The 15,200-nt window shown below is 49.0% G+C and overlaps 1 protein-coding gene across 2 annotated transcripts; it reads left to right on the forward strand.

Annotated features, from left to right (window-relative positions):
- Nucleotides 1-11,041: 11,041 nt before the first annotated feature.
- On the forward strand, nt 11,042-14,311 carry INAFM2 (InaF motif containing 2). Of its 2 annotated transcripts, none has more exons than XM_069597804.1 (2): nt 11,042-12,574; nt 13,998-14,311. In XM_069597804.1, the coding sequence occupies exon 1, from the start codon at nt 11,675-11,677 to the stop codon at nt 12,131-12,133; it is 459 nt and encodes a 152-aa protein (XP_069453905.1). In that variant the 5' UTR covers nt 11,042-11,674; the 3' UTR covers nt 12,134-12,574; nt 13,998-14,311. The 2 variants fall into 2 exon arrangements, with proteins under 2 accessions (XP_069453905.1, XP_069453904.1); XM_069597803.1 differs by having other exon boundaries at nt 11,049-12,281.
- The last annotated feature ends 889 nt before the right edge of the window (nt 14,312-15,200 follow it).

Below are 15,200 nucleotides of genomic sequence, written 5' to 3' on the forward strand. Positions count from 1 at the left end.
TGTTGAAGGTCTGAATCCACAGAATAAAGTTTCACTCATCTTTACCCAGTGATGACATTCACTACCTGGACCCAGTTCTTTTTTTTTTTTTTTAATTGTAGGATAATTGCTTTACCATGTTGTGGTGGTCTCTGCTGTACATCAACTTGAATCAGTTATAATTATATATTTCCCCTCCCTCCTTACCCTCCCTCCCCACCACACACCCAGTTCTTGAGGCTCCCAGCTATAGCTTCAACTGTCCTCTCCTGCTCACATCTTGCAAAGCAGCCCCCAGAATGCAGGAGACCCATGCAGTGAAGGGAGGGGGGAAAACGTTCATCAAAGAAGGTTTGAAAGTGAAAGTGTTAGATGCTCAGTCATATTTGACTCTTTGCAACCTCCTTGGACTGTAGCCCGCCAGGCCCTTCTGTGCATGGAATTTTCCAGGCAAGAATATTGCAGCAGGTTGCCATTTCCTTCTCCAGGGGATCTTCCTGACCCAGGGGCTGAACCCGGGTCTCCTGCACTGCAGGCAGATTCTTTACAGTCTGCGTCACCAGGGAAGCCCAAAAAGGGCTTCTTTTCCTTCAAAAATATTTAGGTATTTTAAAATATGAACGACAAAAATATTGTGTAAATAATGGTAGAGTGGATATAGAGAAAATCAGAGAGGTCACATGAATACCCAGTTTGACAAACTGACTCCTGGGCTGAGCTGAGTAGAGAGTGCCTCACACCAGCTCCCAATCTCACCCCCAGGGCAGAAGGAGGAAGGGTGAGGATGCCCCCTGCTGGGCGCACTAGAAAGCACGGGCCTCCTGGGGAAAGGCTGGGAATCTGAGCAGGGCAGATCCTCAGGGAAGTCTCTGGAGGGTCTGTCAGTCGTGGCGATGGGTATGCTGGAGAGTTTGGCATGGCCGAGCTTTGGGTGGTAGCAGACTGTGAGAAGTTAGCTGCAACAGGGGGCTATCTCCCAGGGAGATCCAGGTGGCCTGGAGCCCCATAGGCAGGTCCTGAGGTCACTTGCTCACCTGGCAGCTCTGTGTGAGGACCCCATGCTTTTGGTTTTTCAACCTGTTTATCAGAGAAGTTTAGTGCTGGAAGTCGAACTTAGGTCTTTGGGTGGCCCAGTTACCAGACAAATGAGAGAGTCAGATTAGGTGGGTTTCTCACCTGCTGCCATGACTTACCTGATGAAGCAGTGGGGTTCAGGAGCCCGGAGGCCTGTGGTGAGTCTTGGGCCAGTGGCCAGCCTACTTTTGAAATGAAAATGGCTCAGATGTTGCATCCTTGAAGATCGGTTTCCTAGTCAGGCACGGGGAGCCAGGCTGGGATCACTGCTCTATGAACCCAGCCACCTACTAGCTGGTTTGTCTTGTGATAGCTAACCTTCCTGTGCCTCAGCTTTCTCACCTGTAAAATGGGGATCGTTATGCCTCACAGGACTCTATAAGAGTTAAATTATACAATGGATGTAAAGTACTTCATACATGGCCTGCACATGAGCACAATAGTATTATCATTATTTTTGTTGTTTTGTTGTTAATATTATTACTTGTTAGCAGACACAGACAGGAGAAAATCAGTTTCTCATTACTATCTCCTCAGTATATATTGCTATCGTTTCCACAAGCATCTTTACTGACTTGCTCTTTGGATTCTTTTTTGGCAGTTTGTGAGGATCAGGGGCTGATGCCAAGGTATGATCCTACCCTTCCCAGGGCAGATTGAGTTAGGGGTGCTCCTGGTTTAGACCTGAAGGAGACTGTCCCCCAAGCAGCCTGAACTCCTGACATCATAAGCACAAGGGCTCACATCATGGACAAGCACCAACCGCCCACCACCTTATCATCATCACAGCCCCCACAGCTGATGAGGCAGGCATGACAGTAAGGACCAGGGGCTGTCCATTAGTCTGGCTGTATGTCCAGCTGTGGCTCCAGACCCAGCCACCAAAGGCATGCTGAGAGCTGGGTATGAATGGAGGCAGGGACAAGGCTGGGTAAGCAGGTGCTGAGCTGCTAATCCCTTAGGGACGAAAGCAGGTGATCAAGAGTTCTCTGCAGAAACCCAGAAGGAAGGTATTGCCTGTCCTCCCATGCCAATCCCTGCTAGAATCATAGAAGAAACCATCTGGGACTTCAAAGTGGAAAAGAAGCAGTCCCGTGTGTGTTTCCCTTTGAAGTGTCATTTTGAATCAAACTTACATGGAGGTATAGCTAGGGGAAGCCTGGATCCATCCTCAAGAAACGTTGATTTCAATCTCAACTGGAGAAAAGGTTTGCTATGAGATTGTAACAAGTTACCTAAGCTCTCTGATCTTTAAACTTTTGATCATTTCCAAGATTCATTCCGCTCTAAAAATCTTTCCATTCAGAAGGGCCAACCTTGTCACTTTCCTCTGAGAGATGACAAACCTAGAGATGAGAGCTGAAGACAGCAGGAGAAGGATAGCCTCTTCCTCCTATGGGCTGTTCTTGGACACATTTCTCGTTTTCTCTGCCGCAGTTCATCTGTCTGTGAAAAGGACCTGTTTTCATAAGTGTGATGGAAATGAGTTAGACACATTCTTCTCCAGGCAGGCATGGTGACTTGTGCATAAGGAATGCCCTCAGAACTGATTGATTGCTTCCATCCTTACTCCTATCCTGGTCCATCTTTTTATCAGGACCTGGGCAAAGTCACAGTGAACCAGCCCTTCAACTTTGCAAGTAGCAGGAAGCCAGTAAGGACAGGGAAGTTGTTGAGAGACATACTCAGGATCCCCAAACATCCTAACCCGCTGGAGCAATAGCCTGAACCTCACAAGGTAAAATGAACAGGGCTTAACTGAGAGATCTGGGCTTGGCTCCAAGGCACCGAGTGTACAAGGACAGGGTGGGGAAGTAGCGGCTTAGCAGAAGCATGTGTGAATAAAACTGAGGGTTTTCGCTGACAGGTTTTCATTTCATGAGTCAAATGAAAAGGCTGCCAAAAAAGCGGACAGACTCTTAGGCTGCTGAATTAAAGTAGAATACTGAGCCCAGTGACTCTCCATTTTGATATCAATCAGAATCGCCTGGGAAGCTCTGGAAACGCTGCCTATTCCTTGCTGTACCCAGACCTTCTGAATCAGGACCTGGGATGTGTGGGTGGGGAAGGGGAAATGAGGAGTTTGGATATCTGAAGAGCTTCAGCCTTGGTTCCAATGTGTAGCCAGGGCTCTAGAACCAAGGAAGACTCACGCCTATGCTCATTCTTGGTACGTCAGACCACATTGACTGCACTCTGGGACTTCAGTCTTGGTGGCTTTATGATGGGGGAAAGCAAGCTGGAGGACATTTGGTGGAAGGTGGCCAGGGTGTAGGATGCACCCGACGCTCTGTGAGGGCTGGCAGAGGGAGCCATGGCATAGAAGAAGATGGTGAGTTCCACCTTCAAATGGATGAGACTTGTTCACCTTTGGGTCCCAAAGATTGGAATTTTAGGTGGTTTAGGTGATTGTCTTAGATCAAGTTCCTCATGAAATATTATGAAACGAAGATTTGCTTGTAGGAAGTTTATTGGGAGTTATTTAGTTATTTAGTGCTCTCAGAAACAACATATCTGAGGGAGTGAAGGAAACAAGATTGAGCAGAGGAAGAAAAGGATCAAGGATGTGGTCACAATCAAGGACTCCTCCACAGGCAGCTTGAAGGTGGGGAGGACCTTTCAGAGTTGGTCCTGACTGAGGTTGAAAGCCCTTCCTGCAGCACTGACCTGGTAGCTTATCCTTCATGAAGTCAGGAAAGACAGCTCACTTTGGCAGTTGAAGGAAATACCTAGAGAGAAACTCAGCTGTGAGCCATCAGCAGCAACACTCCTACCAACTTGGGGATAAGCTTATTGGTCCCAGAGGCAAGATCTGGGTGGTGCACCCTACCAACCAGGACAGTATTCCCCTTTGCACAGCTCAGAAATATTTGCATCATATGGTAAGCACCCTCTGCCTGGGAAGAGCCACTCCAGAATTCTGGTGATTGTTTCCTTTCGGGAACTTACAGGGAGGCAAGTAGGATGAAATATAGTCCTCACTACTGAAGCTTGTCTTGGTGTCAGGCTGATATTCAGCGTCCCTCCAATACCCCCTTCTAGATTATCTTTCCCTTCAGTTGGTATCTCTCATGATCTAAGTGGCCCACCTGGCTCAGGAGTCTGAGCTCCTAATCACCATGCCCTTTTCAAGCCATGCTGCCAAACTTATCAAAACTGGGCAAAAGAGTATCAAGAGACACCCTAGAGGATCACCTGGGTGCCAAACATATCCTTCCCTGGCCCCATGATAGAGCAGCAGCCATCGTATTCCCAAGGATCAAGGTCAAGTACCCCCAGCAGGAAGTGACTCCTTTTTCTTGCCTGCTGGTCTCTTGACACAAGGAAACTAAGAGGCGGGAAGCAGCCACACTTAAAGTCCATGAGTTTTTTTTCCTGTGCCCTCATGGGAATGTTCCACCTCTAGGAACGAGATTCTCTAAACCCAGAGATCCTAGAACTGTAGGAATAAGAACCATAAATTCTCCCAAAGTATCATTGGGAGCGGTGGTGAGTGGGGCTGCTCCAACTTCAACCCCATGTTTATTAGGCTTCTGTATCCTACTGCTGGGCCATATTATAATTAAACAGGGTGCATACTTCATCCTGTAGCATGATGTCCCACCATCTCTAAAATAGTGCTTCAGCTGCACCTTTGAAAGACTGTTCCTTCACTCTATCAGCTCTTTTCACCAGTAGATAGGTAGCAAAGAATGTGGTAAGACCAGAAGATTCTATGTGCCCAGAAGATTCTTCCATGACTATGTGCTCATTGTTTTGCTGTGAAGTAGGACTCTTGGTCTGATGTAATGTTGTGTGAGATCCCATGTCTATGAATCAAACACTCTTTAAGCTCTCAGAGAGCAGTGCTACTTGAGGCCTTTAGCAAGAAAGAGAAAACGATCCAGAATACATGCCGATTCAAGTCGGGATAAATCACCAACCCTTCTACATTAAAACCAGTACAATGTACTGGTACATTTCAATGTACAATTCATCACCAAGTAGCTGGTTGGTTGTCAGATGTTGGCAGGTTGGAGATTTGGCAAGAACAATAAAAAGTCAGCCTTGGTGAATGAGAGCCCATTCTGTTAGGCCTATCCCTGCCACCATACACTAAGTGTAGCCTCCATCTATGCCAACATGGCCACTTTATCCGTGTACCCATTGGGCCAACACAAGTGGTCAGTGACAGAGACTGACTGATGTCAACTAGCCAAACCATTATATCTGCTTGACTATTTAGCCTCTCCTCCACGGTGGGTCCCCTCCGGTGGCCATTAACATACAATGTGTGGGTCTTCACACTTTGTGTCCACTCCTATAGCTACAGCCGTGTGCCTCTTCTTGTTTCCAGTTTCCCATTGCTTCTCTTTCTAGGCCAACTCATCAAGCCATTTGCTACAGCCCGTGGGCCTGCACATATTTTTATGTAGGGCTACTCTACCAGGCAGCCATGAAGATAATTCAGGTCTCCAGATATCAGTGTCAACTCAGACACTGTATGACCTTAAAAAGTTTGGCTATTCCACTTTCCCCCCTGTACAGTTACCCAGTAAACGGCCATGGTCCCTTCGGGGAAGGAGTAGAACAATCATTACTGTATTGCCACAGTATTACGGAGGCCTTCCTCCTGGGACCCAGTCTCTTCTTCAGTCAAAGGGTTTTGGATCTGAAAATGGAGTCAGGTCTAGAAACCAGATAAGGTATTGTGCCTTTTTTTTTTTTAAGTTGATATTTCTAATTCTTTTATTGATTGACTGATTTAAGTTGTACTTATGTACTGTGGCTGTGCTGGCTCTTGGTTGCTGTGCAGGCTTTTCTTCAGCTGTGTGAGCAGTGGCTACTCGCTCGGTGTGATGTGTGGGGTTCTCTCTGCAGCCACTTCCCTTGGTGTGGAGCACAGCCTCTCAGTGCATGGGCTTCTGCAGCTGAGGCCCGTGGGCTCAGTAGTCCCAGTTCCCAGGCTCTAGAGCACAAGCTCAGTAGTTGTGGGTCATGGGTTTAGTTGCTCTACAGCATGTGGGACCTTTCAGAATCAGGGATTCAACCTGTGTCTCCTGCTTTGGCTGGTGGATTCTTTACCACTGAGCCACCAGTGAAGCCTGGTATTGGGATTTTTTATTGGAGCAACCATCACCAGTCTCCTGGTCTTTCATTCTTGATTTCTTTTCATTGTACAACTCAGCAATTCTGTGTGTGGTCTGTAGATCCCTGGGAGTTCCTGAAACCACTTCAGGTATTTCACAAGGTCAAAATATTTGCATGTAAGACATTATTTATCTTTTTAACTGTGTTGACATTTGCACTGAAAGCAATGTTGCGCCTTATCAAACCAAGGCAGTGGAACCAAACTGTTCTGGTAGTGACCAGGGAGGGAGGAAAGGGAAGGAAGGAAGAGAAGAAAACAATCAGTTTTAGTTAAGAATGTCCTTAATGAAGCAATGAAATTTGTTAAATGTTATTAAATCATAACTTGTAAATACATGTCTTTTTAATTTTCTCTGTAATTAAATAGCACTGTATTGCACACAGAAATAGAATGGTTCTCTCAAAAAAAGTACTTGCACAATTGAGAATAACCTAAACTAGCCTTTTTTTTTTTCATGAAACATCACTTTCACTTGAAAAAATAACTGACAGATAAACTATGGTCATTGGACTTGGTTATTTGGCAGATATTTTCTCAAATTCAAGCCAAGTAAGCCTGTAACTCTGAGGAAAACAACTGATAGTATCTATTGTCAATGATACAATTTGAGCTTTCAAATGAAAATTAGAATTTTAGGAAACTTGTATGCACTATCATCAAGTTGACAGATTCCCAATATTTCTGATGATAATAACAAATTTGAATTTTAGTATTATATAATGAATTGTATCAATATATGAAAGATCTGTATAAGTCAATGACCTAATATTTTCCAAATGACCAAAGGATGTAACAAAATCATGCACAGGTTAGAAAAGTCATTCAGAATGCACGATATTTTTTTTATCGAGTATATATTACCTTCTAAAATAAAAATAAAGCTGATGAATGCTGAAAAAAAAAAGAATACAAGATAGATCAATAGACTTTAATGTGATTGAGTACAAAAGTTCACTGAAAGAGTTTTATAATCTACATTATAACTACCATTTAAGAAAATACCACTTGTTGAGTTTGGTGTAGTATCAAAGAAAAATACCCACAATTAGTTGAAAAGACTATTAAAATGCTCCTTTTCCAACTACATATCTTTGTGAGGCCAGATTTTCTTCACATATTTTAAACAAAATAACATATAGCCAACCATAGCTGATATGAGAATCCAGCTGTTGTCTATAAAACCACATTTAAAAGACTTGCAAAATTGTGAAAAGGGAACTCTTTGCACTAATTTGCCCCAGTAATGTTACATCCTATGCACTAATAGGATGTAATGTTACATCCTATTTTATTAACCATCTGCATGGCTCTACCGTCAGGACCCCCCCCCCCATTGCCAGTCCAACTTGCTGCTCCTCACAATGGTGTGACAACCTCTGGTCTCCATCATTTTGTGGTCCCGTCAACCCCGCTGTTATTAGGGAGCCAGTTCTGTGTTGGTCTCTTGCTGTCGGCCCTGACCTGCAGAGGACAGCCAAAACTCAGCTTCTCAGTAAGTGCACTCCTTCTTGCTCTGATAACAAGAGTATCCTCTGGGCCTTCCTGCAGAACTGAAGTGGATTTCTGGCCTTACACAGAACATCCACTAGAGCATGACCACTTCTCTGGGTTTTTTGAACCCTCCTTCCACATTCTGCCATGGTACTTCTGGCATTTCCGTTTCAGTTGGTAGCCTATCTCCCAGGATCCTTGTCAGGATATGAAATTCTGTTTCACGGGAGAGTGCTCCTAAATCAATAAACTCCCCCTCATTCAACTTAATAGTATTCAGCTCCCCCTTGATTCAGCCTATACATTCTCTCCTGGCTCCTGTCAATACATACTGGCTACTTCTGCAGCATTTTGGAGATGGAGCCCTCCTCCTTCTCTTCCCAGGTTTGTTGCAACTTGGCTCTGTGTTTTGGTCTTGTGAGCCAAGAGAAAGATGCAGCTTCCTTTGGTGCCTACGGGCAATGCCCAGAGACAGTGGCAGCTGTGAGCCATCAGAAGTCAACATCCCTAATAGCTAGAGGAATGAGTGCCTTGATCCTGAGGGTGATGTGGGCGGTACTCCCAACATTCATTACAGAGACAACTTTCAGCTCTACCTGTGAGGCAGAGAGAGATCAGGATCTAAGGTCCTAGAGTCAGAAAGACTCAGGTTTGAATTCTCTCTAGTTATGAGACTTTGGGTAAGTTGTTGAACTTTTATGGAGGCAATTTATTCATCTCTAAAATGAAGGTAAATAACAACTACCTGGTAGATTATTGTGAGACAAATGAGACAAGGAATGTAAGTGCTTAGTATAGTGCCGGCTGCATGCATGTCAGTTGTGTCCAACTCTTTGCGACCCCATGGACTGTAGCCCACCAGACTCCTCTGTCCATGGGATTTTCCAGGCAAAAATACTGGAGTGGGTTGCCATTTTCCCCTCAAAGGGATCTTCCTGACCCAGGGATCAAACCCGAGTCTCCTGAAGCTCTTACATTGGCAGGTGGGTTCTTTACCACTGAGCCACCTGGGAAGCCCTAGCATAATGCTGAGCATATAATACAGATGTGGATGTCGCTGCTGCTACAATTGGTCAGAACTTTCCAAACCCCAAAAGGGCTGCCTTAGGGAGCAGACAATAAGGTACACCAACATGGAGGGTCTTTTAGCTGATTCTGGAGGGTGCTCCATAGGATGCTGTGGGCAAGATTCTAGGGTATTTACAAAAGAGGACCTTTGGGGCCTATTCTGTCCCCAGGCTGTTTTGATTCTCTGCTCTGACTGCCTACCCTTAGTCCAAGAGAGGCTCTTAAAGAAGCATATTCACTTTCAGGCCACTAGGGGGCCATTTAGTTGCCTGCAATAGGAATACGCTAATGGTTTCTTAATGGCTCAGGCACCGCAGAGATCAGGCTCAATTATATCTGAAAGCATTTTGAGTTCCTAGGGTAAAAGACACTGTGTAAATCCAGATAATAAATAGAGCTTATTGATGACAGGTTAAAGAAGCTGGCACTGTTTAGTTTGGAGAAGAATAGGGTGAGAGGATTTGAATAGGGGCTGCAAGTATATTTATTTTTCGGTATGGAAAAAAGTGACAGGCTGTTTTCCTACTTCACTGGGAGCCAAACAAGAAGAAAGAAGTTTAATTTGCAACAGAAGAAACTGAGTGCATTCAAGGAAGCAGTTGGAAGGAGGCTTTGGGTTGGATGGACTCACTTGGAACCTTTACTAATAATTCACCTTGGTATAGCTGGTACAAATAGTCCTACCAGGAAGGTCAGAGAGTAAGGGAGAGAAGAGAGTTCAACATCCAGAGACAATCCGGGAGGTTTGACTTAACAGGTCATCCTGCATGATAGGCTCTGGCCACCTTGGGAGCAGAATGGGGAAGGAGTGGTTGTCTTTTCCCCATCAGCCTGCAGAAGGCAATAAGCACTCCACACGTTCAATGTCCTTAAAATTTCTCAGAAAAGTAAAGGGAATGCTGTTCTTGGAATAAGTCCGGTTGGCCAATGCTAGCGGCAGACTCGCACCTGAGCTTCAGGAATCACCTGGCTATGGTGTTGCAGTTCCAGGCACTCATCAGCACACTCAACTCTGGTAGCCACTTGACTTTTGTGCTGCTGAGGAGGCAGGGAAGCAGCGTTGAGGTGGGACTTCGTAAGGGGGCATGGTGTCTTGAAACTAAGAAGCTGGAGAAATGGAAAAGATAAAGATGGCGGGGAGGGGCGGTTGGACCGCGGAGCTGTCAACTCTGGCGCCTCCCCTCTGTGTTCAGACTGCCCGAAGTGACAGGTTATGTAGCAGCAGCGGCTCCCGCTCCCAGGCCTCAGTTTACCTCCAGAGGCGGGGGTGATTTCACCTTGGTGCTCTCGACTCGCGCCCGGTCCCACGTACCCTCCGGGCGGGTCTTTCAGACCCCTTTACTTCTAGCGAGCCTGGCCCACAGAATCTGAAGCCAGGAGCCAGGAGGAAAGATTCACCCACAGAACCCCATGAGGACTGTCTTCTCCCCACCCCACCCCCACCACTCCAAGGCAGTTCTCCCATACCCATTGAGATACCCAGGCGGTCCATAGACCCAGCTCTGGGAACAAAGGAAGCAGAACTCAAGGAGGAGAGAACCAGAAATTTTAGAAAATCTCACAAACGGAATGCAGTCGGGGGCGGAGAGAAGGCAAAAGAGAGAAGTGGCTACTGAGAGTGTGAGCTTGGAGACAGACTCTCCAAGGGATGACAAGCCCCACGTACGAAGGGTGGCAAGGGATCACCGCCCAGGCTGAGACCTGAATTGGGTCAGAGAAGGAGAAAACTCTGTAAGCCGCTCCACCGGTTCAGTGGAGCCTCTTGAGTCCATGGATCAAGCCTAAACCCGGGAGCCAGAATCCCCCTAAAGCGGGATCTGGGACCTGTTGCGAACTTCAGGACTAAGGCGGGGGGAGAGTCTGGAGAACCAGCTCAGCACGTGTACTCTCCCGACTCGGGAAAGGACAGAGAATCGGGAGAGCGCCTGAAGTCCGGGGCGGGATGCGGCTGCGGGTGGGAGTGAGGGCTAGGAAAGAAACCGACCAGCTGCAACCTCAGTGCATTCTCCAGGTTCCTGGGCTGCCTACGCCAGACGTGGGCCAGGCTCGCTAGAAGTAAAGGGGTCTGAAAGACCCGCCCGGAGGGTACGAGGGACCGGGCGCGAGTCGAGAGCACCAAGGTGAAATCACCCCCGCCTCTGGAGGTAAACTGAGGCCTGGGAGCGGAAGCCGCTGCTGCTACATAACCTGTCACTTCGGGCAGTCTGAACACAGAGGGGAGGCGCCAGAGTTGACAGCTCCGCGGTCCGACCGCCCCTCCCCGCCCAGCTTCTAGTTCACCACTCCGCCCCAAAAGACGCTGTTCCCCTTTTAAAGAAGCGCCGGAGGCTCCCACCCTCGCCGAGTCAGCCCATGCGGGGCTGCGGCGACGTTGCCCTTTTAAGAGACAGCCTCTGTTAACCCTCTCTTAACGGGGCGTCCCGGCGGGGGGCTCCCGGCTCCCGCCAACAGCCAGCCTCCTCCCCGCGCGGCACTTCCGGACCCCCGCCGTTGCCCTTTTAAGAGGCAGCCCCCAGCAGCTCTTTCCCCCGCCCCTTGTTGCCGGCGCGCGAGGCGGGGGAGCCCGGCTGGAGCGGAGAGCGCTGTCCGCGCGGCCACTGGAGACCGGGCGGCCGGCCGGGCAGGCGGCGGCGGCGGCGGATGGGGACTTGGAGTCGGGCGACTGTGGCGGCTGTGGCTGTGGCGGCAGCGAGGAAGCAACTGACGGGCCGGCGGCGGCGGCGGCGCTGGCGGCGGTGACTGGTCCAGGCCCCGGCGGCGGCTGCAGCGACGCAGTGGCGGGCTGCGGGCTGGCGGCGTGAGGAGCGGCTGCGGAGAGCCGAGCGGCCGGGAACCGAGGGCGCCGGGCCGCCCCTTGCCCAGTCCTTGCAGGCCGCCAGGCCCCCTCCAACCGGGGCCGTGGAGCACCGGGGCAAAGGCCGGGGCCCCCCCATGAAGGAGCGCGACGCGGCCCCGGCCGAGCGGGGCAAGCCGGCCACCTACACCGGGGACAAGAAGGCGAAGATGGCGGCCAAGACCAACAAGAAGTGGGTCCGGCTCGCCACCGTGTTCGCCTACGTGCTCTCCGTGTCGCTGGCCGCCATCGTGCTCGCCGTCTACTACAGCCTCATCTGGCAGCCGGTGGGCGCCGGGACCTCGGGGGGAGCCGCCGGCCCGCCCCCCGGCGGCTCCAACGCCACCGGCCCGTCCGGGACTTCGGGGGCGGCGGCGGGGCCCAACAGCACGGGATTGTCCCGCCGCGAGGCGCCGCGCGACGCGCCCCCGCTGCAGGCGGCGCGGCCCGTATCTCCGGAACCCTCTGCCGACAGCCCCCAAGCCGGGCCGCTGGAGCAGCCGCGGGGGGCCGAGGAGGACGAGGAGGAAGCGGCGGCGGCGCCGGGGAGTCGTTGAACCCCTCGGTGGCAGGGGCGGCCGGAAACCATCCTCCCCAAGCCCGGAGGCAGGACTTTGCAGCAGGACCGGGCGGGGAGCCCGCGGAAGTGACCCCCACAGGAGTGAACGCCTCTCTTACCCCGATGATCGCCGGCTCGCCCCAGGGGTGAGGGCCCTGCAGCTCATCTTCAGCCAAGGGACCACTATGCCCCGGGGGTTCCGGGTTTGGTCTTCCTACGGACGGTGCTGCGCCAGGGCCCTGAGCCATAAGGGGGTGGGGGAGGGGTGGGGAGATCCCAGCACTGAACCCTTCTGCGCCGCTAGCTCTTATGTATCCTACGTGGAGGGGTGACTCGGGCTCTCCCCCAAGACTTAAAGAAAGGAGGGAGCTGTAGGGGCTCTTCTTTAATAAGCCGAAGCTCTTGCAAGGAGGCGGGCACCGAAAGTAGTGGAGCTCAGGTACGTCAACCTAGTTGCAGTGGCCACAGATGCATTTAATTTATAGATCCCTGTATATAGTTGTTGACATATGCACTAGAAGCTATAATTACATAGAACTACATGTATCCTCCCACACCCTGGGTAGCTACTGACTGGTGGGGTTAAGCAAGGGCTATTTGCTGGCCCCCAAAGTGCAGCTAGCCAGAAGGGCACAAACACTTTTTCATTACCCACTTTTTTACCTTTTCCCCCTCCTATTCCAGAAAGATAGGTTTATGACACAAAAGAATATAATCGTTCTCAAACCTGTTGAAAGGACGATGGAAAACCTTTGGAGAAGTAGAAGCAGTTTGGGGAGGGTGAGGAATGTACCAGTCTCCTCCTCTTCCCACCCTAGTGCCCCCACCTAAGAGGCTTTCTATTGCAGCCCCAAGTATCTGGATACCCGCCAGGGAAGAAAGGAAGGGAAAGAGCAATGTCTCTGTGCTTCAACCCTTGGCCTTCTCACAGAGGTTAGGAAGAGCAAGCTTTTGTAAGTAGAATGGCTCACAAGTGTTTTATCCTTTTTTTTCCCCTGCTCTTCAAGGTCAGGTCTTGTTCTGTAATCACCTTCACCTTCCCTCTTGCCCTGAGCCTGTAGTGACAGTGTAGCCCTGTGATTAGAATGAAATCTGTTGTAAATCCAGAGCTTTGAGCACATCCTCTGGTTTTGAGTTCTACTGTGGAACTCGAAAGGCTGAAAGATGGGCTTCAAACTCAGTATTGTGTTTTGATAGCCAGATAATAGACCACCCATGGGAAAGCTAAACTGCCTAGTCTTTACCTCTCCTGATAAGCCCTACTTATATGCAGCCTATACTTTCTTTGAGATGAGAAGCAGCAAGTGAAATGACAGATGGAAAGCTAGCTCTGGGGCCACAAGAATTCTACATCCTCAATTTGGATTCCATTTCCTTCCGCCACTTGCTTTTAGGCAATTGAGTGTGGGTAGTGACAAGATATCAAACCCGTTCGTGTTTCCTTTTTGGGAAATGAGGCACTTTAAAACAACGACAACAACAACTTATCCACCTGAGTCCTGAAACAATTTGTCTCTCCAGTTTTCTGGCCTATACTCCAGTTAGCTCTGATCCAGGTTTACAGGACCACAGCCTCGATTTCAGCCATGTCCTGCTGTGGGCAAGATAAAAGCAGCTGAGCTGTCATTGCCTAGGGGCAGGCTGGTAGCACCCCCAAGGTGTCTTGGCTGAAGGAGATTTCCGAGCACTTGACTTTGGTCATTAGGAAGCCTTTGAGACCTTTTTAAATTTTTGGTGAGGGCCTGGGGGAAGAAACATAGAATGCCACTTTATAACTTCAATAATAGCCTGTAATTTATATTTATTGTGTGAATTTTTAGTCCTATATTTTAATAATTTGTAAATCGATCTCTTATTCCAAGAATCCTTTGAACTGGCAGGAGAACATCTGGGAGTCCAGTCCCCTGTCCCCATTCTGACCCCTGCATTCTGGACTGTTGAATCCACTTTGGGATGGATCGGCATCTAGAGAGACCACTTGTGGGTTCAGCTGTTGGCCTCCTGACTCTAACGCCTTCACTGGAATTGGGACATCAACTCCAGCCCCAGCTGTGAGCATGCCCAGAGACATTATTTATAATTCAGCCATTTAAGATATACCTGTACTCAAAAAGTCCTGTATATTTTTTAAAAGTTTTATTTTTCAGGTGAACAAAAATACATTCTAAGAACTCTACGTCAGGCTGTGTAAGTTGATCGTTTCTCTTTTCACACTTCTTGGGGAAGGAGTTAGAGTTTGGAAGAGGTAATGGTCTAAGGTGTGGTGGATGGGTGATGATAAATAAGTGTAGGAGGGAAAAGAAATTGCTCTAATGTTCTCTGTGCCTGATGGTTTGACCAAATGGATCAGTGAAGGGAGGCAGGAATCCATCTTAGTCCAGAGCAATCACGGGGTGGGAAGAACAGTGATATCTAGTTGGGCTACCTTTGGCTGACCTCCAAATGGTTGGAAAAAGTTCTTCTTTTAAAGGACTCTGAGCAGATGCCCAACTGAGGAAATTAAGGGACCAGTAAGCATGCATTTAAGAATTATTACAAACACTGAGCTGGCTGAGACCTAGAGGATCAGCTGCCTGATAGAATCACTGTTCTCACCTTTAGACCATTGGCCCCTAGAAAGCTCAAGAAGCACTAATACTGGGGGAGACAAATGGATGCATCTGCAGTGGTTGGTCAGAGCGTTGTCTACAACAGAGGAGGAGGTGAGAGAGCCACAGGGCAGAGAGAAGGTGTGGGTTGCTTCAAAGGTGAGGCTTTTTCTTCCCTAGAGCAAACAATAAAAGACTTGTGGGTGAAAAGCACAAATATGAGGGATTAGTTGTGCGGCAAAATACACAGCAAGCAATTGAGCTCAGCTCATTATTAGACAATGCTGCCCTGCGCAAACCAGAGTGAGAAGCCAGTGTCGGTGGAGCCCCCTGAGGCCTGCACTTCTCCAGAGCTGTTGGGGGTGGCTGCTGTGCTTTTACATGGCCGTGTAGTCCGCAGGGGAGCCAGGAAAAGTCCGCCCTTCTTTTCTTTCTTTCTTGAACCTACACAATGGCTTTCTGTGAGAGGGCTTGGTA

This window comes from Ovis canadensis, chromosome 7 (genome assembly GCF_042477335.2).
Source record: "Ovis canadensis isolate MfBH-ARS-UI-01 breed Bighorn chromosome 7, ARS-UI_OviCan_v2, whole genome shotgun sequence".
Classification (NCBI taxonomy): domain Eukaryota; kingdom Metazoa; phylum Chordata; class Mammalia; order Artiodactyla; family Bovidae; genus Ovis; species Ovis canadensis.